Genomic DNA, 27,741 nt, shown 5'->3' on the forward strand with positions numbered 1-27,741 from the left:
TATTTGCAAGGTATAGGTTTCCTCCGCGCAGTCTTTACTGTCGCATGCGGCACTAACTTTGAAATCCGTTTTATTCATACGGATTTATATTTCTATCTATACAAATATATTTCAACCGAGATAGGAAACATAATCGTACAACTGTTTAGTGTGCACAGTCGGTTGTATAACATAATGGAAATGAAAGATCTTGCCCAATCTAAGAAACCCTGTGAAATTAGTCTGTTAAAAGTGTAATCCAGGAAGATACGCAGCCCTAGAAGGTACAGAAATGTAACAAAGCCTGTGCAGTTGGTCCTGCCGAGCCAATCCTTAGCCAGCAAACATCAACATTCCCAAACTTTTATTTGAATTACTGTTTACACTGTTGAAGCGGGTATACAATATATTATAGATAACATCGTGGGATTAAAAGATTCACGTATAGGCTACTTATTTATTACATTCTCCTTACCATACTTCGTTTTGTGGATTCCATGATAAATATCTATGATTTTAACATCACCTAATTATCACGACATCCAACACATTAAGTATAATTTTCTATAATGCTGTCAATTTGTCCGATTCTTAGAAATATCCAAGTCAGCATAGCTGAAAAGTTTCATTGGCAGGTGTTCCGATGCATATTAAAAGAGTCAACAGAGATTGTGTAATGGAAATTGAGGTATAAGTTCCAGAATCAGCGCATTAAGTGGGATTCGTCTACGACAGTTTAGTAGCTTTGAGAGGAAAAAACCGTTTCATTCGTTCTCTTTATTTACAAGGCAATAGCAAAATCTCAATCTGAAGGAGTCAATTCATTAAAATATATAACTGTTCAATGTCATCTGCGGCTAAGTTCAGTTGAATTCAATCAAATATCTTAGAAAGCATTGCCGACTGGACGGCTCGCCTTAAAATGTCCGTTTTCAATGCCGACTATGGTGGGGTTTAACATGACCGTGGTCGCGAAACGATTCTGGGCCAGCTACAAACAACGATCAATGTTATTTCAGTAAAACGTCAGTGGGGGAAATGTGGAGACAGAGGGTTGACTTGCAAATGATGCACAGTCTTTGTAACTAACGTGTTGCAGTCCCGGAGCGCTCAATCTAGTGATGCGGTCAATTTATGCGGCGCAATTACTGATGGTATTTTTGAAAGAACAGGACCCTTGAACAATTATATCAAACACACTTCCGGCCAAATTGACTCCGCGCAGAGGTTACTGAATGCATTATATAGCGGAACAGGGCATGCGACCCTGAGAATACATGGTTGCTGTTGTACCGGTTTCCAGTTCTGTCGATATTTCGAATTCACCTCATGCTATTTATAGACGTTTAGTGAGGATCAGGGACAGCCAAAAAGCTGAAAGTTTGAAGTATAGTTGATTTAGAAATATGATTATGTGTTTGATAAAATAATAGGTTATAAAAACTAAACTTGTCACCAGCTTCCTAACTTTCGAAGTAGCTCTGGAGCCCACCTCAAAATGCTCTTGCTGTCGACCCGTGGTCCATAACACACTAGCTGAGAACCATTGGTCTTGATTTAACCACACTCCCTTGAGGTAGACAAAAGTGGGTGCAAATCAGCGCACCTGGTGATGAATAAACATGTGGGCACAGAAGGGATATAATAAAGTTACGATGGCTTTGCTGGGCGGTGGCTGGTACACCGTAAATGTGTTTTGCGGATCAATATCACGCGCACCAAATTTACTATCACACATGGGCGCATTTATTACACAATGCCGAGCAAAATATGTTGGTAGGCGTAACCTTATTCAACGTACTATTTTTAAAATGTGAAAATGAGAGATATATAAAGTGAAGTATGAAATCCAACGCCACCTGTAATCCATCATATTGATCACCGTATGCCAACTATCAAAACACGTTCGGGTTTATAAAGGGACGCTCCCATATCGTGCTGGGCATGGGGCGTATACGACTGTCTACATCTTTTGTGATCACAGAAAGCGTCTGGAGCCGGTCAAAGCCTCACGATTTATTGCATTTCACATTCTCAGATATATATTTATAAGTGTTTCAACGTACTGTAACCATGATACCAGTACAAAGTCTGACGACGGCTCTACTCTTGATTTCCATTGGTGCTAATGCTCAATACTGGAATTTGGGGCCATATGATACGGAGGAACAATGCGGGCCGGACGTGTCCTTACAGCAACTCCCGGGAATGGAAAGAGAAGACTCTAGCGCTTTAAGGCCAGATACAAGACTCCCATTAACGGGAGAACTACCCGACAACCCACAGCCAAATCCGTCCCGACGAAGAAAACCCAGCCGGCCGGCTGTAGTGGTGCCACTCCCGCCGCGTCGAGCGAATACCGCGCTATTCGCACAAGTTTCGAACGTCAATGGACAAGTCAGAGCGCGGACAAAGCGCTCCCGCACAGGTAAACATACTAAATAGTGCCCTCCCGTCTGATGGATAATATTCTCCACCGCGCGCGCCTCTGTTAGCGGCATGCCACAGAATTTATCGCAATGCATTCAGCCCAGTGGACTGAACTTAAAGAGTAAATATTTGACAATTTACCAAAGATTGACGAGCCTATTGTGTGAGCATACTTGGGATATTACACGTTGGGAGAAGTATTCACTTTGGCGAACTAGCGATAAGTTGTACGCTGTGTGCTATCCATTGGAATTTTAATCATTACTCTGGGCAGTCATCGCCAATAAGCTGTATACCCCCAACGGTAGAAAATCAACGACATCCAAACCCATCCCGTGCGGTATTGAGCGGTGGGAATATCGAGAAATGCTATAAAATGACATCTTAAGCTTCCGACAAGGTGGCGTTATGATCGAGGATGGAATCCTGGCCACATTTCTGATTCTCATTGCGTGTAAGCATCTGTTGTTGTTGTACTACCACAACTAACGTTGGCATATTTCCTACCATCAGACCATCAAATATTTCACACTCCAATGGTTTTACAACCTCGGCTGGAGTTGTACAACAACCAGTGTTATGCAAAATGTCATGTTCGCGTGTCATTACAAATAATTTCGATCCAACCGGAACGACGCGCTTAACCTGCATTTTAACTCAGTTGTGACGTTTCGTACAGAGCGGTACATAACTTGTAACCTATATAACAGATCACAGAACAAAGTGATACTCACTTCCATGATTATCTCGTAGGTGAATCCTGAAAAAAAGTGTTAACTATACACACCAAATTTTGAATATAATCCAAATTTAATGATTTATTTGAACCCCCTGATCCTTATGGTGAACTACCAGTATGGATCTCCCACAACAAGGGATTCCATTCAATACAGATTTCGATTTGTTTTGTCGGTGGATAGAGATTGGATTTCCGGGACAAAATCCAATACTATTCCGGTCTATTGAATTTCGGTTTGTGTGTATAGCAGCTTTAATTAACCTTGGCTTGAATACCGATTTCGCCTTTAGCTGGCGCCATCCAAGTATTGTGAAGCGTACCTACGCGGATAGACGCCAGTTCCGGAATAACTAAATATTTAACGACCAACTGTAGGCTTCATTACCGACCAGGATTACTGATCTTTGTGAAAGTTGGACTTCTGCAAGTACGATGGGATTGTCTTTTCTTAGAAATGCAATTGCCAACGCCTAGATTAGACATGGCAAATGTAGGATAATCTATATTACATAATATATTTATTTGCTACAGCAGCAAATCATTTGTGTTGAAAACCAATTTTGACAGATTACCACACAATCGTGGTACAAAAGTTAACTGTTCTATATTTATCAACGCTGGGCTTGGGGATGACTACCAGAGTACCCAGTAACTATTTTCGAGCAACAATGTGTTACCGATTTATATACCACTCAAATATTTGTATCCTTGTAGTCATGTCATGTGGCTGCATGCTACAGGACTTGGCCGCGTCAATATTTTCTGTTTTCATATGTTATCCTTGCATTTTCATTTCAATTATATTTCTTGCTAGTTATCAATCACGAAAATTCGAATCGATCGAATATTTTCAAAGCGATCGTTGTTAATTATTTTATGGGGCAAATCTGGTAGTTAATATTCGTCAAAATTCCGATATTTCTGTTTTCGATTTCTCAATGACTTTAGTCTTCAACGAAAAAAATACATTTCATCATAATAGATCATTTCATGTTGGTGCAAATATTTTGGCAGATTTGAACGAATGCGCAACCAGCAACGGCGGCTGTGGCCAAATCTGCTGTAACAGATATGGCAGCTTCAGATGCAAATGCAGACAGGGGTTTACGCTGAACCCTGACGGAAAAACGTGTACAGGTGGGTGGCATGTGAAATTCATCCGATGTACGTCATGGAATCGGTTTGGCACTTATCCCAACTCTAAGCATAATGAATACCTATCTCAACATGCAATTGACTTCGCAAATAACCACTTTGCGAATACATTGTAGACTAATCATGTCTAGCAGAGTTTTCATCTTACAATTGTCACCCGATCACAGTTCTATGCGCAAACACATTTCACCTCCTCACATTCATGTCTTGCGCTGTTGAGTTTTTAATGGAGCAGCGCGACATCGATACAGTCTTCCACAAGGTATCAGCATTACATTTAACGTCATATGTGGAGGAAATATATTGGCAAAGTGCTAAAAGCGCTACGCCTTACCTCAAATTTTACCGTAATAATCTGGCAACATTTCACGACGAATACCGTCACATCTGTTTTTAAAGTATTCGGTGTAGGATGACCGATCTGAGCGGGTATATGGTTTCGACCCAGCGGAGATCCCGTTGCGTTTACTTCAGTACCTGTCGTTTCCAAAACACAAGCGTGAATTTCTACCAACAGAACACTATTTTGAGTAAAAGTATTAACAGCATCAGCAGCTGGAGAAGAAATTATAAGGCGTTGCGAGATAAACATATTTTCAACCTAAAAAGCGAGCAATTCAATCCAATTTTTATTCTTGGCCTTTTGATTTTACGAGTATCGAGCATTCTCGTGATTCGGGTACACAAGTATAATAGTTTCCGTGGTAGAGCTGCTTTTGGTGCGTGTATTTTTGTTGACCAAAAACAGCCAATCATATACTCACGTGGCAAGGTTAATTGCAGCCTATCAATGTTACAACCTGTCTTTTAAGGTCGTTTATCAGTCGTCAATGTATCTGTTATAAGAAGGAAAATGCGAGATTCCAGTTTGCGGTTATGTCTACAGACCTGCTATAGGTCATGGCCCAACGTCACACATATACGGTCCTTGCTGTACTTGTTCTACATGATATTTATGACAGATAACGACGAGTGCGAACGGCATAACGGAGGATGTTCCCAGACATGTGTCAACGTACAGGGCGGCTATTACTGCAAATGTAGGCACGGATATCACTTGCACTCGGACGACAGAACTTGTTTGCGTAAGTCACAATTCCAACATTGCTGTTCCGATCTAAAGCATAGCGAATTTCAAGCAACGGATAACATGCTTACTATCTTTCTTTATAGTATCTTATTTTAATTCGCATTGCGCACCTACAGGCTATCAGATGGCGATGAAGCATTTGGATATATTCGGATTATATACCACAGTACTTTATTTATTCGTATTTTACATCGATAGGGCCGCAGTACGGATAACGTAATTCCGGAATTTCAACCGATATCTCACTTTTATAGTTCGCGTATAACTGCACTCTTCACTTCTTTTCAATTTATTTATTGTTTGAATATGAAAGTCCAAATCTAAGCATCTAACCATATGCCCCCTTGTCCTGAAGCTTCCAACAACTGCTTGATTGACAACGGTGGATGCGCTCACTTCTGTGAATCTCAAGGAAATAGAAGATTTTACTGTCGCTGCGATATTGGATATGTATTGAATCCCAACGGACATGATTGTGACAGTAAGTTATTTTATTTCAGCAGGATATGTCGCATCCTGTGCAATTAAAATATGACCCATTTCCGTAAACAAGGCAGTAATAAAAGTTTGATAAAATTATCGTTTTTGATCCACCCTCGACATAAGATACCAAAGAGATGTTAATTTCATGTTTCCTTCGATTTAAATATTTTTTATTCCATGACAAGCACTGAACAATGAGCATATTGATAAGAGTAACTCGGTCATTTGTGTGAGATTTTACTGCCGACAACGTCATCGCATCAATAGTGGGAACATGGACCCGTTGTAACGGCAAACAAACCAATTCGACATCGTTAATGCAGTGCGTGTATGCTGTAGTAGTTCACGCGTTTTCCAAAACGTATGAATTATTACATACACGATATACTGTGACCTGTGCGCAACATAACAACGGATCAAACAATTGAGTAACGGTTTGAACGAAACGCAATCGCGCTACTTCTAACTACATAGAGTTGGGCATCATTTTCAGATCATGTTGTCAAGTGCATATGTTCCAAACCTTCGGATATAGAGCTATTCGTAATTTCCTGTCATATCGGTGAACGTTAATCTGATAAATGATAAACCGTCATACTTAAGCTCAGTACTCCGACAGGACTGTGTGTAAGATATGGATATGGGGATCTATATCTATGACTTGAAGTTAGCGAACCATACAAATTCTAATCATCTATCCAAACCCCTCAAAAATCCGCAAGCTTGAATCATCCACAGCGAAATGCTTTTGTTCAAAGTGTTTCTTAAATATACTCAAGACAGCTTTGTTGCTGAATCATACGTCTAAATACCTGTCGATGAGACACGAGTTTATTTCTAAAACAGACGATCCTTGCGTTGATCGGTGATATGAGAAGTCAATGTCTTGTTAGAACCCATTTAATCATGTGTGAATCAAACGCAGTTGAGTGCCATAAACATGACATTACATCGCCTCTTTAGAGATTGATCCGTGCGAAGATAATAATGGCGGATGTGGGCATATTTGCACTGCTGTAGGAATCTTCCCTCAGTGCTCATGCTTCGAAGGATACGAGCTGGAAGCCGATGGGAAGAAATGTGAAGGTAATTTTTAAAAACTTCCGAAAAGTATCAGCTCCCAACTCACTCAAATTGCTCGTCTCCAAGATATCAACGAATGCGAAACCGACAACGGGGGCTGCTCTCATATCTGTCTGAACACACGTGGGTCGTTCGCTTGCAGATGTAAACCGGGATATGAACTTGGAGTTGACAAGACAACATGTTACCGTGAGTCTCGTCATATGTCACATAGAGCAGATACACCTAGAGATGGTATACGGCCTATAGTCAAGTAAGTGTTATACTGGGCAGACGCTTTACATCTCTAGGAGCGCATATCCACATGAGGATTTATTGTAGAGAATAATATCCAATGAACTATATACAATACATGGATCCCAGTGTGCGGTGAGTGACCAGTGCTAAGAACTAAGCATATAATCGTCACCCACTTGCTTACCACCGGGATGTAATTCGTAATCAGTATATTCAGTAATACAGGGGTATGAGGATTAATGACTTAAGGTATGTTGTCAATGTAATAATCACAAAGAATATTCATAACACAGCACTTGAGCGCGATACATTGAGACCTAGTGAATAGACTACTCTCGTGTCGGGTTCAAAATCCGTTAAACACGAGGCAGTTTCGCGGTAATTTAATTTGAAGCACGTCTTTTCATCTTTCAATATCGGAAACCGCGTTATGTCGATTAGTCAGAGGCTAAGAATGCTTATCGATTGAATGGAAGAGTATTTGTTCGCGAAATTGAATGATTCAATAACGCGAAAAATGCATAAGCTGTTAGTACAAACTACACAGTGTACAGACTGTACACCGAGTAAGAGTCATAGTGACTTGGAACGAAAAGCCATGTTATCTTCGCAAAGAATATTGCAAAAGCAAACCAACACTTTATACAGTAGATATATAACAAAGATTCACTGATTTATGCACCTGATGACAACCCGGCCGTTTAACCTGATAACGGTGATTTTATATGAAGATAAATGGTAACTACACAGAATATATAACACTCGACGTCTGTATTGCGCACATCCGCTTATTATCGTAATGTCAGTACGATGCAAAGTTCAACGTGATTTGATTCGTGACATATCAAGATAAATGCCCGTCAAAGCTTTATGCGAAAGTAATCGAAAATTATTTGTATGTGCTGGTTGAATATGTTGTAGTTACGCCAATCACACCCTGCACACTGCAGTAGTCATGGTGAAATGCGTGTGGCATGATTACGAAAACGCATTGCAACGGCGTGAATTCTATTGGGAACGCCGCTCAAAACACCGCACACAATTAAAGATACAAGGGCTTAAGCACAGGCCTCAAGTAAAACAATATTACCGCATTCTAAGTATCCTACAAGAATAATAATCAAGTAACAGCATGCATAAGGAGTTTATAGACAGATCTGTAGTACTTCTACTCACGTGAAAACTTACCGTTCCTGCGTCGTGCCAACGTCCAATCATGCAATAGTCAGTGATCGTTGAAAATAAAAGCACATGTCCTTCCTGATGTGTACCGTCCATTGCCATGTTCGGTTATCTTACAGAAATTTAGAGCTGTAGCCAGTGAATAGCGATTATAGTGAAATGTTACATAATTCCTGAGCATGATTAATGATTGTGCGTAAAAGATCAGATGCGAAATTTTTCAGGAGTTGAAATGACCGTCATCCAATCGTGCCATAACAACAACAATGGCGGTTGCATGCACGTATGCAATGCAAAAGAATCTGGGCCGGTATGTTCTTGCAATCCTGGATATCAATTGGAAGCCGACGGAATGAGTTGCCGAGGTAAGAATTGAAGATGGAACTTGTCGCAATTACACCGAGTGACAGTTGTTACCAACTACCGCGAAGCCTTGTTACTTGAATTATTACCGCCGATATCATATCCAAATTTACAAATTACTCTAAACACCGCAACGTCTGCGATTCACCGGATTCACGCTGCACCAGAATCATTACGTTCTGTTCTATGTAACCCAGCGATCCGCTTACTGGATTTGGGAAATGCGATTGTTTCATCACAACAAACATCATCGACATGACATCGCTTGCCCGTAAGTCGGGTTAAAGGTTAATGTGGTGAGACATATAATATCAACAGGTCGGATAGCGATGCATAGGTAAAGCTTACAGTGTAACCACATTCCGCTCCGTGTGAACTTCAAACGGATTTTATGATATTATCCTCACGGGACACTTTCCCACCGCCTGTCGTAAAGGCTGGTGTTTAATCACAATGACCTCCCAGTGTCAATGCGTGTGCGCTTTCCGCGAAATATCAATCAGGTCTCGCAACGATGCCGAACCTGTAGTATTTTCTTCCCTGTTACAGACGCCGACGAATGCAGCGACGGAAGCAAATGCTGCACACAGTCCTGCAACAACATACCAGGCGGGTACGAATGTAGCTGTTACGTTGGTTTCAAGTTGAAAGCAGACGGTTGCGGCTGTGAAGGTAGGTTATCTCATGCAGCGAAAAATGCACTTTTTCTAAATCATACTACTCGGATCAACTTTCACCTGTTCACCATTTTCCATCCTCTCTAACGACCGGCATTTCACAACAGTGGAATCGCAATCTTATCCTGCCAATGACCATTATTGGCCATACCTTTTCGATGTCACTAGTCTACATAATAATCTATCTGTAATAGATGTCAATGAATGCCTCTCTGACAATGGAGGATGCGAGCAGATGTGTGTCAACAGTCAAGGATCGTATGAATGCAGTTGTGGTGGAGGATATATTATTCAGGAGAACGGAAGAGGGTGCATCGGTGAGAGATGATTTATATTCACTGCTTTCTATGTATGATTTACGGGGTTGCTCTGACCATAGAGATCGAACGTACATTTCTGGCTCCACCTACCGCGCCTCCTGAATTACTATCTCCCAAGAAAGCCATTGTTCCAAAAGGCAGACCGCAACTCGTAATACTACGCAGGCCACAGATACAATTACGGTCGGACACAGATGATCAACCTGCGCATGAACTTGAATTCGTGGCTGTTACCCGGTAAGGACATGCAAAAAAGTTAGCTAGAAAGACGTATATGACGGACTGAAAACTCCTCATATCATGAATAACAATCCATATCGTACTCCTGTTTGTTCTAGATTTGGATAGCCTTCTCATTAGGTTTGCGTCACTTTCTGTTCTTACACGTTGTGAATTTTACCAGTCTTATATCCCGGACTTGTCACGAGTGCGGCGATATTCAAGGATATTGGCTTATAAGCATTCGCGATGAATTAGCCATGAATTGAGTGAGATTCATACCGTACTAATCGTGAGAATACATTGCAAAGTTGTTTACTACTATCATAGCGTCATACTCTTCAAACCACTTACAGATGCCGACCCGGAGAATTCGGCGCAGGCTGCGCATATAGCTGTGATAACTGCACCAACGGAGAGTGCAATAGCGATGAAAGTGGATGCGCCTGTCAACCAGGCTATCGGGGAGTAACTTGCGGAGACGGTAATTTTACACATTGTTCATATTCATACAGTGAGAATCTAGCCGACATATCTAGTGCGATTTGCGCACCTTCTGTGATAAATTATAGCAGCTAGGTAATCTGTACTATAATGAGATAAAAAAAATCTGAGTTGTTGAAAATTACAAGCAATCTCAAAGTTCGTGGAAACATTTATCGTTTAATACAATCTTGCACACAATTGGAGAATAATGACAATTTCTATTCACACCGTAGCTGTAATAAACAGCATTAGCTCATCATAACGTAATGGTGCAGGAAACGTGAATTTTGTTCTTAATTTCATTTCACAATATTGATGCTCTTCTATCTTGTTTGCGTGTATTGAGTGTTACCTGTGCAGTAGACCAAACAGGTGAACTGCCTGTCCGGTAATATTTAACAAATCTGAGTCAAATAATGTTCAAATAAAATCCCGAGTGTATAGTCCTATATGGAACTGTTTCTATATTCAAAAACAGCGACTTGCATGTTACGTTACAATATTCAGTGTGCCCACCGAGCCGATACGGAAAAGACTGCAGCCAGGAGTGTCAATGTCAAAACGAAGGAAAGTGCGACCCGGTGACTGGTGCTTGCACATGTCCCGCGGATATAAAAGGTCAATTTTGTGAGGACGGCTGTCCGAAGGGACTCTTCGGAGTACAATGTGAGAGACGATGCAATTGCCATCGCGCCAGGTGCCGTCGGTTGACGGGAACGTGTTTCTGTAATCCTGGACGTTACGGCAGACGATGCCACAGACGTAAGTGAAATACACATCACGTTCGGGACAACAACGTGCACTAATATCACTCCATACCACAGCTTGTCCAAGATGGTCTTACGGGCCTGGATGCATCCACATGTGTGAATGTAACAAGGCAAATAGTGTCGGATGCAACAGACGAGACGGACAGTGCCGATGTAAGCCAGGGTTTGCCGGACCTAATTGCGACCAAGGTAACCGTTTTCTCTATACGTTACGGTATAATCTATAATCCCTATGATGCCACGCAGAATGCCCTCCTGGGAGATTCGGAGTCGGTTGTGAACAACAGTGTCGATGTGCTGAAGGCATTGATTGCGACCACGCTACCGGTATATGTCAACGGGAATGTCCCATCGGCTTCAGAGGCTCTGACTGTTCAGAATGTATGTATATAATTTGACGAAATCAATTCCTACATTTCAAATATTCTTACTTTCGCAAGTAATGTTGCACAACGCTGTATTGTACCAGTACCAATACCTACCAAGTAAAGGTCTTGCATTTATGTGTTTCCCGTAAATTGTTTTTCCAGCTTGCCACCCCGGCAGTTGGGGTAGGAACTGCTTGGAGGTCTGTCATTGCGCTGATGGCAGCGAATGTGACGCGGTGACAGGCGTATGCCGATGCGGCCCTGGAAAAACAGGGGATCACTGCGAGAACGGTGCGAATTTGTGTTCTTGATCGATATTTCCTTCGAATTACTAACTAACAGTGGTAATATTTAGAGTGCGCGGATGGTACTTACGGTCTTCACTGCGGCATGGCTTGTAACTGTTTGAACAATGGGGAATGTGACAAAACGACCGGTAGCTGCCGGTGTGTATCAGGATACGGAGGTGCCCGATGTGAAAGCAGTAAGTGGCAACTGCAAATATTAACTTGTCATATTATTCATATTACAATAGCGGCTGATTTTCAACAGTAAACTATTATTCAGCTTTCATGTCACTCTATGACTAACGATTGATGGTATTTGTGTAGGATGCCCGGAAGGACGTTGGGGGAGGGACTGTCGCAATCGGTGCAGCTGTGGAAAGGGTGAATGTGATGCTGTTACTGGAGCGTGCCAATGCCAGCCTGGTTATGCTGGAAGAAACTGCCAAAGAAGTAAGCTATTGTAAAGGTAGTTTGGTAGAGTGACTGATCAACACAATTTTCAAACTATATTTGATATTTACCAAGAAATTGTTAACAATCATGTTTGGTAACGTAAACTGATCGCAGCAACATGAGCATACAAAGTCTTTTTTGAATCATTCTAGAACAGGGGTGGGCAAACTTTTGAGCTCGCGGGCCGCATTCAACATCTGAATCCATTCGCGGGCCGCACTATATAAAATTGGGATTATAAACCAAAACGCAATATTGGTATTTGATTATATAGTGAGGATATTAAGATAGTATATGTGCTTTGTTGATATCGTACACGCGTCAGAAACATAGTCGCAAGATTTCATTGGCTGGCTGGCCGATCTCAATAACCAATTTGTCAAAACTATTGAGATGAAAGTCGGTTATCCCGATTTTTAGAACAGGATTGAAATTTAAATCTGTGAGCAACGATCTGTTCATAGATTTACTGATTCCACTTTTGCCTAAATTCCAAAAAACACAATGCTGACAGCACCATAACCATGTTTGCTTCAAACACGCAGGTGTAGATAGAATATTAATACCCCAATTATACGCATACACAGAACGAATGTGCCTCTAAGACTCGAGCGAATCGTTTTTTATACGCGCATCCCTGAAATAATTAAAACAGGAGTAGCCAATCTGAAATCTCACTCGCGATCCGAGTTATGTCAATCTCGTTTAGGATTTCTGTTATGTTTAGCAGTTGAAACCTTTTAAACTGTGTGGGCCTTGAGATCGGGCTGTCGCGCAGCAAAATTAAACATAAAAAATAATATAGGAAGTATTAACCTTGGAACAGTGGTTCTCAAACTTTTTAAGACACGCCCCCCCCCCCTTATGATGGTGAAAGATTGCGCGCATCCCTCATCGTCATATCACAAAACGCAGCCAGGATGCAAGCAAAGCTAATGGATAGTTTGATGACATGGAAGGTTACGACTGTGGATGAGAGATTTGAAAATGTGAAATTGATACTTAATACAGAGCAAAAACGCTGAATTGTATGTAAATCGCGCGTAGCGCGAAAATTTTTTCAGTTGAGCTTAGATTAACGCCCCCTTCACACGCCCCCAAGGGGGTACCCGCAGTTTGAGAACCACTGAATTATCATGCTGAAATATACTAAGAAAAAGTTTAATCGAGTCCCTGCATTATTTCGATTTTTAGTACGCATTTTATCAATATTTAAAAAAAGTCTCTTTAGACTCTCGCGGGCCGCACAGAACGGTCTTGCGGGCCGTAGTTTGCCCACCCCTGGTCTAGAACAATAGGTTAACATATATGGATTAAATGGCCTATTTTGCAGCGGGTGCGAAGTCGAGGAGGTGTGTGTTATGGAAACACGCTTTAAGGTGGTTTCAGAATAGTCTAGCCGTGATCCGACCATTTTAATGTATGTGGGAGTGGGACAAACCCGCCCTTACTGCTGCATCTGATAATGAACTTACGAGGATGATAATGATGATACGAGTCGTCAGCTCAAACATAACATACAACCCTCTCTGCACTTAGCATGCGGATACGGATTCTGGGGAATGAACTGCGCCGACCGCTGTGATTGCGAAAATGGAGAATTCTGCGATCCAATTGATGGCGAATGTAACTGCGCACCAGGATGGAAAGGAAGAAGATGCGATCAATGTAGGTTCCGTTTGAGTTCTGCGGATTCCTGAAGATGCTATAACGAATATTCCTATACTCGCTTAATACTATTAATTCATGCATCGATATTGTGCTGTTCATCCGAAAGTTCAGTATATCAGGACCAACACTATAGATCCCCGATGTCACATTGGCAGCAAACTATAGTATCATTCAATTGATATCGCTACACTATGAACTACAGCAAGTTCGCCTGCAATCAATGGATAAATATGTGGATGTCGTCAGCCATGTCGTGATACCGCCGTAATTGGCGTAGTAGTTGATGACATCGCATGCGACAACAAACTCATACATGCATCAGCATGAACTCGGGTGTTGCTTATTGAACAACACATATACCCTCCTTGATAATTAGGCCGCTCCTTCAGATTAGATATTATTCCGATTCCAGTGTATACGTCTTTAGAACTCTCTTCGATAAGCCTTAAAAACGGATTTGCTGTCGCGTCTAATCCTATTCTAAGTGTGATATATATCTTTTACAGCGTGTCCGCCCGGATTTTATGGCGCTCAATGCTCCCAGGAATGCTTGTGCGGAAACGGCGCATCCTGCGATCACGTCAGCGGTGCGTGTACGTGTGCTGACGGCTGGATCGGAACCTTTTGTGAAAAACGTGAGATATCGACATGCTTTAATCGGCTTAGGCTGTTACCTAGAACGGGCGTGTTTTTCGCGTTTAGCTTGCCCTGGTGGTTACTTTGGAGAGGAGTGTAGACATATTTGCGTTTGTGGAAACGGCGCCAAGTGCCACCACGTCACTGGAAAATGCACATGCCCAGCTGGATGGGTTGGCGAAGCGTGCAATCAGAGTAAGTTATCCGATTAACGCGAGATAGAGTTACTGTTACCCCTAGGTGTGCTGTTGTTAATCAACACATCGCCGTTAATTATGAAACGTAGATCGGCAATCTTCAAACGCCAACCGACGACGTATAAATACTGACCTTCGATTTTAAAGGTAGTTTTGCATACCCCTCTTTGCGTTTAGAATGCGAATCCGGGCATTGGGGAGCTAACTGCACGCGATCGTGTGACTGCGAAAACGGCGCCAAATGTGATCACGTGACTGGACGTTGTCTGTGTCCGCCTGGATACGACGGTGCGCAATGCACTCGAAGTAAGCGTGATTGTGCCATTTTCATATCCAATAAACATTAACGGCCGTGTTTGTTATTCAAGACTGCCCGACTGGATTCTATGGCGCAAACTGCGCAGAGAGGTGCTTTTGCAGGAATTCGGGCACTTGCGATTCTGTGACTGGACATTGCACATGCACGCCCGGTTGGACCGGAATAGCTTGTGAACAGGGTATGTTTCTCGCTCAACTGTAGGAAATTATGAAACACGGACTTCCATTCTGAATCCGATTCTCAATTTCTAGAATGTTCCGAAGGGAAATTTGGATCAGGCTGCGAAACTGTGTGTGCATGCAGAAACGGGGGAGCATGCTCACCCGTGACAGGAGAATGCAGTTGCGCCCCAGGGTGGAGAGGAAGTGACTGTAGCGAAGGTATGTCTCGTACCTCTGTACGCATCCATCATATATCTCCAAAATATCTATCAATCAAACTATGGCGTATCTACAAGTTTGAATCATGTCGCTGCAAACGGCGTCTTATACACATATAACAGTATGGCAACATTTTTATGCGTTAGCTAACAACCTATTGCTAACCCGAAACCTTACGCATAGCGTGCATGTGACACGGACTTTTGCACCTCAAGTTACTCTTTGTGATGTAGTAAATATATGATTGACTTTATCAATTGCTATGACATATGGTTCTGTGTATATGTATAGGCTAAACTGTTCTGCCCGTCGTCATTTAGCGCACCTGTAAAAACAAGCGCGCATTCTCCGCGCTACTCATATCACGGAGCATTTGGAACTAATGTGACAATGTGTCAATACCTCGATGTAAGTTCGCCACCTGCGTCACGGGATGGGGTGTGGTATGCCTGCACTCATGTGAAACTTACACAATAATATACAAGCGCGATATTTATATATCTATAAGCCTTATTTGTAGGCTACCTAGCTCAAGGGATTTAGATTTTTGTGTATTTCAATAATGTACAGTACGTCAGTACATTCCTGATGACAACACTTGCCTTCTCCTTTTACATTGCTATGATAAAAGTAAAATTGCTCATAACGGGCCAGGATTATGCTATAAAGAGCGCTCCTTCCAATGCAAATATCCGCGCCGGTCGCATATTACTAATGGAGCATGTTATTTTAAGCATGTCCAAATGGAACTTACGGAGAATCGTGCAGAGAAAAATGCAACTGCGAAAACTCGGACGGGTGTAATCACATCTCCGGGCAATGCCACTGCAATCGTGGATGGAGAGGGGACAAATGCGAGCGGCCTTGCCTGCCAGGATACTTTGGACGAGACTGCCTTGAACGATGCTCATGCGCCGCGGGCAAACCTTGTCATCACGTGACCGGACAATGTGCATGCGCACCAGGTTTCACCGGATCCGGATGCCAGCTAAGTATGAGCATCCAAGGATTTCATATTTCAAAATGCTGATTTTGTGATCGGTTGTGCAGAATGTACCAACGGACGATACGGAATCAACTGCGAAAACACATGTACTTGCTCCGAAAACACGTACTGCGATTCCGTCACCGGATCGTGTATATGCAGACCTGGTTACAGAGGGCGAGCATGTCAAATAGGTAATATATCGTTGGAATACTACAGAACGCAGACTATGGAATTCGAAGATAATGTGTAGAGCAGTCTGTTGTATGTATAGGGGGGAGGGGGGTGCTTCTCGGCTAACTCAGGCCTTTTGCACCATGCCTTTTTTGTTCAATATATGGATAATATAATGGACAATATAACAAAGTCTAACAGTGATTGTAGCGTGTGAGGACTTTTCAATAGCGAAATAAGCGAAAGTGGAATATTATGTCTATGTGCGGATTGTATTAGGTGGACCCTGGCGCGATCGTAGCGATTGCATGAAGTAACAAAATGCTCAAGCGTCTCTAGTTGACTACACGTGTCGCAGTCTGTTGTGTAGAGGCAACAGAATATACGCACGCCAGACAGCTAATGTATTGTACATAGTAGGCTAATGGTGTATGTCAGTATGTGTACACCGTGAACACTGAACACTGTTAACAGATACTGAATTATTGTTTCATTTCGCGATAATAATCCTAAAAGAAATGGCATTATACAGACGGTGGTTGTTTATTATTAAAAACCCGTGTCCTCTTGAATTCAGGATGCGGTCCCGGCAGGTATGGAGAAGACTGCGAGAAAAGATGCCAATGTCAAAACGGCGCCAGGTGTGATCCGGTACACGGAAGCTGCAGCTGTCGGCCTGGATTCATCGGAGCCTTCTGCGAAGAAGGTAGGATCGCTTCACCATTGCTGCTAACTCATGTGAAATTAATGCTGAATTCCGCACCTAGCGTGTCCAACCGGATACTATGGTGACGGGTGCTCGCTGAAATGCAACTGCACGAGACACGGCGCGTGCGATGCGGCATCCGGACTGTGTCTGTCCAACACGCAATGCCCGGCTGGCAAGACAGGGGAAGGGTGCCTACATGGTGGGTATAAACATGTCTCGTTTTGATTAAGGCCGAGTAAAATCAAGATCCTGAGTGATTTAATTCTGAATCGAGTATAAATCTTTGTGCCGAGTAGTCGAGAATCGCTCATTTTAACGATATATCAGTATGAATGACGCGAAAGTTGAAATATGATCCTTTCATGCGACCGCGCACTTCGTGACTACGTTGTAAGTTGGTCACGACTTCACATATATGCCATTTCTTTTATTATGCATAGCTTTGTATCGCGTGATCGATTGTTCGTATGCTGCATTACGACCTATGGGGGTTTCAAGGCTTTCACAGTGGAAACTGGTATCGAAACTATATATTCACTCTTAGTGGCATGGAGCGTATATTTCCATTACTCAGAATCATTTACCACAACTCGAGTCAATCATCAGATTCTAGTAGTCCGATCATTGTGCCCAGCCGCAATGTCGCGATGTCTCACTGACAAACATATATACATTAAAGGTTGCAGTCAAGGAACTTGGGGCGAAGGGTGTCGGCGAACTAGCAGCTGCCAGAACGGTGCTGTAACAAATCCAGAGAACGGAGAATGCCAGTGTACTTTAGGTTGGACTGGGGAGCTGTGCGATCAGGGTTTGTGCGAATCATTTTCAATTCAGCAGCGTATCGCATACGTGACTCCTGATATATTTAGAATGCCCGCAAGGAAGTTGGGGCCCCGGCTGCGAACACGAATGCTCATGTAACAACAAAGGGGAATGCGATCGACTTACCGGATGCTGCACATGTTCCGCCGGGTTTTACGGACAAAACTGTCAATACGGTTAGTGTCTGAACAGTGGTGGCCCTACGAACGGGGGGGGGGCATGGGCGAGACTTACCGGGGGGCCCTATAAGTATCTATCCGTAACTTCTGGGGAGCTCCACCCCCCTTACGCATCGGTTATTATTATCTATCTTTCACCACCACAAAGGTTTGCCCAGGTGCTGGATTCGGCCATGTCTATGTTGCAGGTGTGTAAGGATAGACTACATCAAAACTATTTAATTCTACCGCATGCAGAGACGTGATGATTATCGGGATACGGGACTATTCTAACAAATGCAGTGATTTGATGATGATTGACACATGTGTACGGAATCATATTCTTGCTTGGTGCGCGGATTTCCATGTTTATTCGTCATTCTCCTTAAAAAAATCGCAAAATCCAAATAGGGGGGCCTTCGACCAGGGGGGGAGCCCGGGCGACCACCCTCCTCGCCCACCCCAAAAGCCACCACTGTGTCTGAACTCGAGTCAAGTCAAGTAATTAAGAACAATGCTCTATTACTTATTTGCATTGTACAGAGGTGGTCAGTAACGACATACTTCCTATTTATGTAATATAGGTATCGCCTAATTTGACCACTAGCTCAAATTGTAATGTTCCAGGCTGCTTCCACTTCGATTTAGTGGTTTTCAGGCGGCAAGACCACTTTCGTTATACGCTTCGAATGGTGTAAAGTAGAAAGCTGTTTTAGGATATGTTGCAATTTGTTGCATCACATTTGCGAGTTCGATTTTCATACAAACTGTACGGAATAGCCCCTGTATCACCGTAAGTGAATGTATTTATGAAATCGCACCCGTAAGCAATGTCATTAGTGAGATTTATCATTCTCAGAGAATCGTGATTAAATACCACCTGTCTATAGGTCATGTTCGAAGCGATATTAACTTTTCGCAGGGTTGTATAATGTATACAGCAGTGATGAGCGGATTTGGAATTTCTATGTCCTAATCCAATCCAAATCCGAAGCTTCAAATCCTAATCCAAATCCTAATCCAGAACTTTTGTATATTCAAGTCCATGTCCAATCCTAATCAGATTGCAACTTGAAATTCAGAAAAAATGCTAATTTGTGCAAGGGAGGAATTGAGAATTTTACTTTCACAGCCACCATTTCTCTTGATTTACGATAACTTGGCATGTGGCTGCACCTCTCATGCTCATTGGCATCGAGTGTATACCTGTGTACCATAAGTACATTAATAACTGATCTGAATAAAGTTTGTCGCCATTCGTCACGCGACATATCAATCTCCCTGAATATCGGTCAATCCAATCCTAATCCGTTCAGAAAAAAATCTCTAATCCTAATCCAATCCAAATCCGACAAAATTTCACAAATCCTGATTTTTCAAAACCTGATCCTAATCCATGCTCATCTCTGGTATACAGACCCCGCTTCGAATTTCCCACAATTTCCATTTCCATTTAAATAACACTTCGCGCGGAGCCTCTCTGCTACGTTGGAAGAATGTTCGGAATTGAGGGCTCCGGTTACGTTTGTTTAAACTCCTCGTATTGTTATTTCAGAATGCCCTGCCGGCTTCTTCGGCGTTGGATGTACGAAAGCTTGCGATTGTTTGAACGGCGCTGAATGCGACGGAGAAACGGGACAATGCCTTTGTCGCGCCGGCTGGAGTGGTGCCAATTGCGAAACAGGTAAACTAGTCAAATCAAACCTCTCAACGGCAGGCATTGGCATATATACTTACATTCAGCTTGTCCTCCTGGAAGTTACGAAGCTGGGTGCGTGAAGACTTGCAATTGCGGCGAAAACGAAGAATGCAACGCGGAGACTGGAGAATGCTTCTGCCCGCCGGGATATTTCGGTCCCAACTGCGCACAAGGTATATAGAATACACAATACATACGCATGACTCCACTAACCAAGTTAGATACGCCATTCGTGTCACATAGCTCAATTCCAACGGGCTAATGGCATCTTTTACACCGCCTAATTTTCGAATGCGACACTGCTAAGTCAACTGTTATTATAACTATGTCACGACTCACGATATAACTCCAAATTTCCATCCTGTCTACCACCGTAACTGTGGGAGGAATCAACTATAAGTGAATTTAGCTACTATATCATAGGCGGCGGACTCTGTAAAGCGGTATATTCACCAGGGCTGTAACCAAGTCACAAGGTTCCGAGTCACAAGTCAATCTCACTTTTATAATTTTGACTCGAGTCAAGTCGAGTCATTTTCAATTCACCACCGAGTCAAGTCCAAGTCAGCGAGCAAAGGGTCGAGTCCGACTCCGAGTCATGGTATTATGACTCGAGTCCGAGTCCAAGTCATTGTGTTGACTGCTCAGTTTCCAGTTAAAGTCTTGTTAAACCCACTTTTTATAACTCTGTTTGGTGATATCGAATGGTTCGCATTTATAATATACTAATTTTCCTCACTTTTAGCAGTTTCTGACCGCATTTTAAAGTACCAGTATAATAGACGAAATCCCAATAGTGTGGTTACTTTATACTATTCTTCGAAATTACAATGAAATGTCGGTCTTGACCGTCTAAGTCCCGAGTCGTATGACTTGGTTCGAGTCACGCGCAATGACTCGAGTCCAAGTCGAGTCAAATAATCAGATTGACTCGAGTCGAGTCATTTCCGTATTTTGAGAAAATCGTGACTCGAGTCATTACAACCCTGCTTTGCAGTGTGAAATCTAGGATATTTTCCAGTGATATACGAACTGTCATGATTACGTCATGATATATCAGTGACGTAACGATATTGTTCAAAAACTTCCCTATACCTTACCCCTCTATATCCAAATTTTCATCTGGACTAACACGAGTACCACTGGGTAAATTATTATACCATAGGCAGCGGAGAAGTGATTTTGACTCAATAAACTGTTGTATGCAGTGCCAAATCCAAGATACGCGGATAATGACAATGTCTCCTAATTATGATACCCTATTTTAGTTTGCACAACTGGAAAATATGGACCAAACTGCGCGTTCTCCTGTTCGTGTGCAAGAGGGGCAGTTTGCGACCCCGCTTCCGGCAGCTGCACTTGTCGCGAGGGGTGGTACGGAGCCACATGTAGCGAAGGGGATAGGTTATTGCCTCCAGAAATTACAACAACTACCACAACCACTACTACAACGACAACAACCACCACTGTCCCGACTACGACTACCACAACAACCGCCGAAACGACTACAACATCAACACGACCCACTACCACAAGGTCTACTATTCGCCCACGATTCGTAACAAGGCCTGTCAAAATACTTACAAGGAAGCCGGTAAGACTTTTGGAAGAACCAAAGAAAGTACCGGTGGCAAACGCGGCCTTCACAAGTCGATCTAGGATTTTCAGCCACCGGGCTCAAGAACTGCGAGCTCGCATTCGGCAAGCCAGCGCTCGGCGATACTCTGGCCGTTCCAGACTGAACAGGTACTACAGAGGACGAAGGAGGTACTACTCGCAGTAGTTATGAGGTCTCGGCTACCAATTATCGAAACAAGCTTACCGGAACATGAACACGCCGTTCCAGACTAACAAATGAGATTACGAAGCCTAGGCAGGCATACCTCGTCACGCAACGTCGCCGATATACTGCGACTGTTATTGCTTCAGCGACACTTCATCCAACGGCTGAGAACTATGAGGCACAGACGATATCTCAATTCGATATTTTATATGAAGTCCCGTGTATAGGATTGAGTTTGATCTTCTTTTTCAGATACTTCCGTTTCGTAACATTCACTCATTTCATTCTGTATCTTTCTATGGTTTTGAAAATAGATGTTTAAAGATCGCCCCAACGCTTTTTATGTTGATAGTTGAATATTGTATCAGACAGTGATCGTCGTTATACCCTCCAAGCAGACCGCTTAAAGAACAGGACAGATAGTCATGGGATATATAACGACCAATACATGATAAGGTCGCTTGGCCACTACATGGAACTTTCCAGCAAATTCCGACAGCCAAACAATTCGCAGGTTTCCCAAATTAGATTAGATTTTGAGTTAAAGCTGCACAGTTATTGCCAAATTAGCTAGTTCATTTTCATAAGCATGATAATTGCAAATATCTGTACACCCGGCTTGGCTCGTTTCGCACTAACCAGTTCACCTGTAGCATTTTCAGGAAAACCAGAAATTGGATGGGTATTAAAATTTGAGCATAAAAACATTTCACAAATTTTACTAGAATTAGATTACCGGCACATCGCTCAAATTAGACATATAGAATTATCCACTTGTCCAAGTCTGCCTTGGAGTAGGACACGACAATGTGCGATTCATTCTTCATAAATTCCTGGTCGCATGTAAGCAAAATAGGCATAATCATTATATCCCGCGACTGCGTGGACTCAAAATAGAAGCCGGATTATTCAATGCAGCGGGTCTAAATTAGGAGAAGGTTATAGCTTACAACAACTACACAAACCGACAGGTATTGCATAAAAGTTGCATAATGTTGTATCACAGTTTAATCCAGGCGGACACAGTGATCACATATTCGATCTTTAAGTCGTAAAACACACTGGTAATGGTTGCACCTCGTTGACGACCGATATACGTACAATATTTGAGCAGGACCGTCACTACCGCACTCCAAACCCCCCAATCGGGGTGTCGAGCCCGAAGAGGGCCCAAAATTATTTCGCAAATCAACATACATTATAGATTACTTTGTGGGAGATTTCCTACTACTTCCAAACTTTCTTTGGGCTGCGAGCGTTCTACCGCACTGAAATACCAACTTTTAATATGGGCACCCGCTGCACCCCGAGAAAAAATTACGTGTCATATATAAATAAAAAAGGGCATTTCAGCGGCGGTCATTACGATCCACGACACACTAAGACTTCTGAAGTTTCGGTCAACAGGCGTCTTCGCGAAGTGTGTTACCAAATAGAACCTTAGGCGAAAATGACCGCCGAATTATGACCGAAGCTATCAATATATATATATATATCGCCAATTGTCCATTTGCATAGGCGCGGAATAGTCCTGCGCTTGCCATCTGAAGTCACGAACTCGGATCTGTCAGTAAATCTTATCACGTGGACCGAGAGAGGATGAAAAATTATTAGCATTACATGCAATTACCAATATTATAGACAAAAGTCCATTCTGAAAATTATTTTTTCGCGCTTCGCGCGACTACATGTTGGCTATTTTTACACAGATCCCCTGCAACAGTCCAACTGCGCTTACTGGTAGTCATAAAAGGCCTGTCGCGAAAGGGGGGTTGATTTATGATCCTATGGATGTGGGGGGCAACACCAACGTTTTGGGGGACTGACGAAGTGCTGTTTCAGCCCTGTCAGTAAGGGTTATTGTGAGACAGCAACTTCGTGGCAGCATTCAAGGTCAGTAGTATGTCTTTCTATAATTTCATATGGTATTGGTCTATCGTCACTTCGTAAACTCGGTGTTCCTGTTTCCGGACGCCGCGATGATTCGTTGGATGAAGAGTCCTGCTTTTTGTACGGCGAGCTAGACTCGCTCCTCAAATGTCTATGTGTTTCCCGCGAACTCACGCCAGAGGAAGAGCGTGCAGTTTGTGGTAGCCGCTTACGGTTCTCGGAGGTATGATGAGACGGAGTTGATCTTTCAGTTTTCTGCGGATTACCGCAAGATTGTCGTCTTGTTTCACGTAATCGGTGTGAGGGGGTAGAGTCGTGGTAGTAATTACTGTGCGGCCTGCGGTTATGCTGCAAGGTCCTAGATCTAGTCAGCGCTTTCTGCTTTTCTATAGAATCAGAAACATCGCGAAAAGCAGCCTTTACGCTTTTAATGCTCTGCTCCTGAGCGGCAATTTTCTTGTCATCGGCTGTTTGATGAGAGGCTATACTATCACGCAGATCCTCTATCAATTTGAGTAAATACTCAGTTACAGTTAGCTCGTTGTGATTCAGAGTTTGGGTGGCTTGTTTGATGAGATGAGCAGCTTCCACGGCGATGTGCATAGCCTTTTCCATTCTCGATGAATTACGGGCCAGCATCGATGCGTGGTATGATAATAAAGCTCCGTAAACCGCTCGCCTGGAGGAGGATTTTGTCAATGCTTCCTGCGCGAAACCCAGCAACAGCTTGGGTGACATGTCCATCACCGATCGATAAAATGCCATCAATTGATTTTCTACAATCGCGATGTCTCTTATTCTGCCTTCGCGAACGAGGCATTCAATGTAAGTCTCCATTGACGAGCTGTAGATCCAAGGTCTCGTTTTGAGAAGCCATATTTCCTTAATTTCCCGCATGGCTTCGAGGTACTTGCAATTGCGCATGTAGTGATGTATGGACTCTGTAACATGCGAATTAGTTGATCATCCGGGCTGCATATACATCAATGTTACATCGACGTGGTTGACTAATATAATTACATAGCAAGCAATCACCGTATATCTTCACGGTGCTCAGCTATTTTTTTATGCGCACGGAGTCCACGCAAAATGTCGCCCAGCTAATGTACTCTAGCCAACCATGTTGCTTAAATACGTTGGTATTTATAAATTTAAACGTAATTTTGTTATCGAATGATATTGAGATATAGCTAAAAGATAAATTGTTACTATTAGAAGTGTTTCGTATACCATTACACGTCTACGCTTTCAATACTATTAAATATTAATTATACAAAATTGAAACTAACTGCTGTCTGTTGTGCTCGAAAGCACAGTGTTATCGTGGTTTAGATTTTAACACACCTGTACGTAGCCTATCATCTACAACATTTCCCGCCGACAGATTGCTGCCCTGCATACAGTTAAAATAATTGAATATTACTATTCTGTTCGGTCCATTAACACTCCGCTCATAGACCTTTGCAACCTTAATACGGGTCCCTGGTTAAGAAGCACTGCCGTATGACCATGGTCTAGTCACTCCGAAACCATATGCTTCAAAATTTGAAGAGGTATCAGGTCCTATAGTTTTGGTTTAGCGGATGTCAATCAGTTATGCTTGCTGGCAACGTGTCGTGCACGTTGGGGCCGCCCCTATATCAATTAAATACGGCTCTTACATGGATTGATTGATGGAAAATAATATGCCTCTGCCTATACTATTACTACATCGTGATTTCCCCGAACGCTAGTAAAGTTGAAACCAGCGGCACTTATTGGATGCAAACAACAGCACATTTAGGGTTGCATTTAAAACAAATGGTGTTACGTTTTAAGCAGTGTTTTTAAAAAATGCCATTTTAGAAAAAAACAATTGTGTTGATTTATAAAAGTTGTAAAATTATGCCATAGTTTGAATATGTGACTGGCGGTAATAAACTTGAATATTGCTTTCAGGTTCCATATGGTCTTAGTAGCCTTCACATATAACTTGTTCGAAACGAGTTCCATGCTACTTTTAAATAGATTCGCACTTGGACCATTGTGACGTACGACCAAAATACAGTAGACCACGACCACGACGACACCATGAAATAAAATACGTTCCCTACTATACTAAATTAATTTAAAATATGATATTTAATTTCTTTAGTTAATGTACAAGCGTGAGATATAAAGTTCTAATATGTTTGGCGGACCAGCAGGAAACTTGCCACGGACCGGCGGTTAAGAATCGCCGGTCTAAACTATATAGAATTACACATACAATACCTACCTTGCAATGCTTCCGCACGCATGTCAATGGTCAACTTTTTCCTTTGTCTCTTTACTTCTTTACGAGTTAGAAACCCCATTTTACGCCGTATGCTGCAACGATAAAGATATTGTATACCTTATTCTATACCTCCGCAGCTAGTTCCAAGGTCGACTTGGATATCTACCGCTGTAGGCCTATATATATATATATATTTCAATTACAATTCCTTGACGTATAGCTAACCAGTTGAAGAGACAGTACGGTGCCGTCTAGTTAAAGAATTCAACTGTACATTGAAGATATCGGTACTGTGGACATTATGACAATACAGGATTCAGTGACGTCATTCGAACCTTTGTTATAAATCTTTTCACAGTAGCTGACTCCATAATAGCTTACACGGCAGCTTTTCTCCACATTGAAATGAAAAATCATAGATATTGTGAACTGGGGGTGAACTACTGTCTGGTACCTTTCACATACCGTTTAGTCATCAGGTGGTGTGCACTGACTGACCTGATTATACTGGACGGGTTCATTTCATATGCCTATAGGTCCAAGGCCCATACATCCACACCCACAGGTACCGAACATTATTCGATCTAAATACCCTCTCGTTCACTGTACAGTGTACATAGCGACAACAACTGACACAAAATCTCAATTCCATGAACTGAACATATCCAATCCTTCACGTTTGACTATATGTTCGTACCAGGGATATCTAAAACTAGATATCGCTAGTTCGTATGCACTATGCACATTTCAATATCCACTATCCAGACACGACAACAACCGTTTTAGTAGTTGTTGATTACGAGTTTATGAGAAGGCCTTCACTATCGATTTATGACGTAATTTTGACCTCACCTCACCGGTACAAATATTCGCCTTCGCTGCCTTGTCTTTACCAATTCATCCAATTAGATTTATGTCAGTTACGGGTTACTACAATTGCTCTGGCGACATGATAGCACATGTAACTCATTTCGCCCGAGGATACTCCAATATTCAACGCGCTGCGAGTGATTGAAACTGCTTGGATGAATCGTTGTTGTGATTACATGGAGAACTCTCCTCCATTCGAATGGACATTGGATCTACTCGCTTCGACAGCGAGTGGAATTTTGAATCAATATTAATATTAGGTACAGCAACATGATATGGGATACATAAAGGCCTACGCAATGCGGGGACGTCCGTTGTGTGGTGCTACGTCATTCATTCTCTCGATAGTTGTATCTAGGGTTGCATTTAAAACAAAAACCGATTAAAAACAAACATGTTTAAAACAAGGCCCTTATTTAAAACATGTCTTTTTAAGCCATAACGTCACGAATACTGAATTGTGACGTCATAATTGATTGACATTAACAATTAAAAATATGGGGTAAATATAACTCCTTTGACGAAATATCTGTACTATAACTGTTGGACCGACTATTTTGAGGGTTCCAACCATACGTCGGCTAAATATGGTGGTAATGGCTCATTCATACAACATGTTTTTGAAAAATTTACACAATTATGGCATAATTTTACAACTTTAAAAACCCAACTTTTCTTTAAAGGCCTTGGTTTAAAACACTGTTTAAAACATGTTTTAAAGCACCGTCTGTTTTAAATGCAACCCTAGTTGTATCCTGATACCTGTTATAGTTAGAATAATGTCGTCACTGTTGTTTCTAGGAGTATTTTTCGACCAAGACTTTATGGCAGACTGAGCGGACCGTGGAAGAAGTGAAACTTGCAATGTTA

The 27,741-nt window shown here is 42.3% G+C and overlaps 2 protein-coding genes across 3 annotated transcripts; one reads left to right on the forward strand and one right to left on the reverse strand.

Annotated features, from left to right (window-relative positions):
* Positions 1-2,018: 2,018 nt before the first annotated feature.
* On the forward strand, positions 2,019-22,188 carry LOC145438264 (uncharacterized). Its single transcript, XM_080315649.1, has 32 exons — positions 2,019-2,407; positions 4,163-4,285; positions 5,266-5,388; positions 5,749-5,874; positions 6,840-6,962; positions 7,026-7,148; positions 8,603-8,743; positions 9,291-9,413; positions 9,613-9,735; positions 9,798-9,975; positions 10,314-10,441; positions 10,951-11,205; positions 11,268-11,402; positions 11,460-11,594; positions 11,744-11,872; positions 11,937-12,065; positions 12,193-12,318; positions 13,861-13,989; positions 14,499-14,627; positions 14,695-14,823; positions 15,003-15,131; positions 15,194-15,322; positions 15,396-15,524; positions 16,259-16,516; positions 16,575-16,703; positions 17,261-17,389; positions 17,451-17,591; positions 18,072-18,200; positions 18,262-18,390; positions 19,928-20,056; positions 20,116-20,244; positions 21,340-22,188. The coding sequence occupies exons 1-32, from the start codon at positions 2,053-2,055 to the stop codon at positions 21,852-21,854; spliced, it is 5,037 nt and encodes a 1,678-aa protein (XP_080171775.1). The 5' UTR covers positions 2,019-2,052; the 3' UTR covers positions 21,855-22,188.
* On the reverse strand, positions 21,789-27,083 carry LOC145438273 (uncharacterized). 2 transcript variants are annotated; one of them, XM_080315663.1, is made up of 3 exons: positions 26,854-27,083; positions 26,002-26,093; positions 21,789-24,685 (listed from the first exon to the last, which is right to left on the reverse strand). In XM_080315663.1, the coding sequence occupies exons 2-3, from the start codon at positions 26,078-26,080 to the stop codon at positions 23,712-23,714; spliced, it is 1,053 nt and encodes a 350-aa protein (XP_080171789.1). In that variant the 5' UTR covers positions 26,081-26,093; positions 26,854-27,083; the 3' UTR covers positions 21,789-23,711. The 2 variants fall into 2 exon arrangements, with proteins under 2 accessions (XP_080171789.1, XP_080171788.1); XM_080315662.1 differs by lacking the exon at positions 26,854-27,083 and having other exon boundaries at positions 26,002-26,712.
* Between the last annotated feature and the right edge of the window lie 658 nt (positions 27,084-27,741).

This window comes from Botryllus schlosseri, chromosome 4 (assembly GCF_051294905.1).
Source record: "Botryllus schlosseri isolate E-star chromosome 4, Bs_hap1, whole genome shotgun sequence".
NCBI lineage: Eukaryota > Metazoa > Chordata > Ascidiacea > Stolidobranchia > Styelidae > Botryllus > Botryllus schlosseri.

Excerpts from the sequence above, each read along its gene's own strand:
- LOC145438264 (XM_080315649.1), top strand. The coding sequence starts at position 2,053 with ATGATACCAGTACAAAGTCTGACGACGGCTCTACTCTTGATTTCCATT. Across the intron at positions 17,592-18,071 it reads AGGGGAAGGGTGCCTACATG|GTTGCAGTCAAGGAACTTGG; the intron begins GTGGGTATAAAC and ends TATACATTAAAG. Across the intron at positions 20,057-20,115 it reads TGGTGCCAATTGCGAAACAG|CTTGTCCTCCTGGAAGTTAC; the intron begins GTAAACTAGTCA and ends ACTTACATTCAG.
- LOC145438273 (XM_080315663.1), bottom strand. The coding sequence starts at position 26,080 with ATGGGGTTTCTAACTCGTAAAGAAGTAAAGAGACAAAGGAAAAAGTTG. Across the intron at positions 24,686-26,001 it reads GCGTGCGGAAGCATTGCAAG|AGTCCATACATCACTACATG; the intron begins GTAGGTATTGTA and ends CGCATGTTACAG.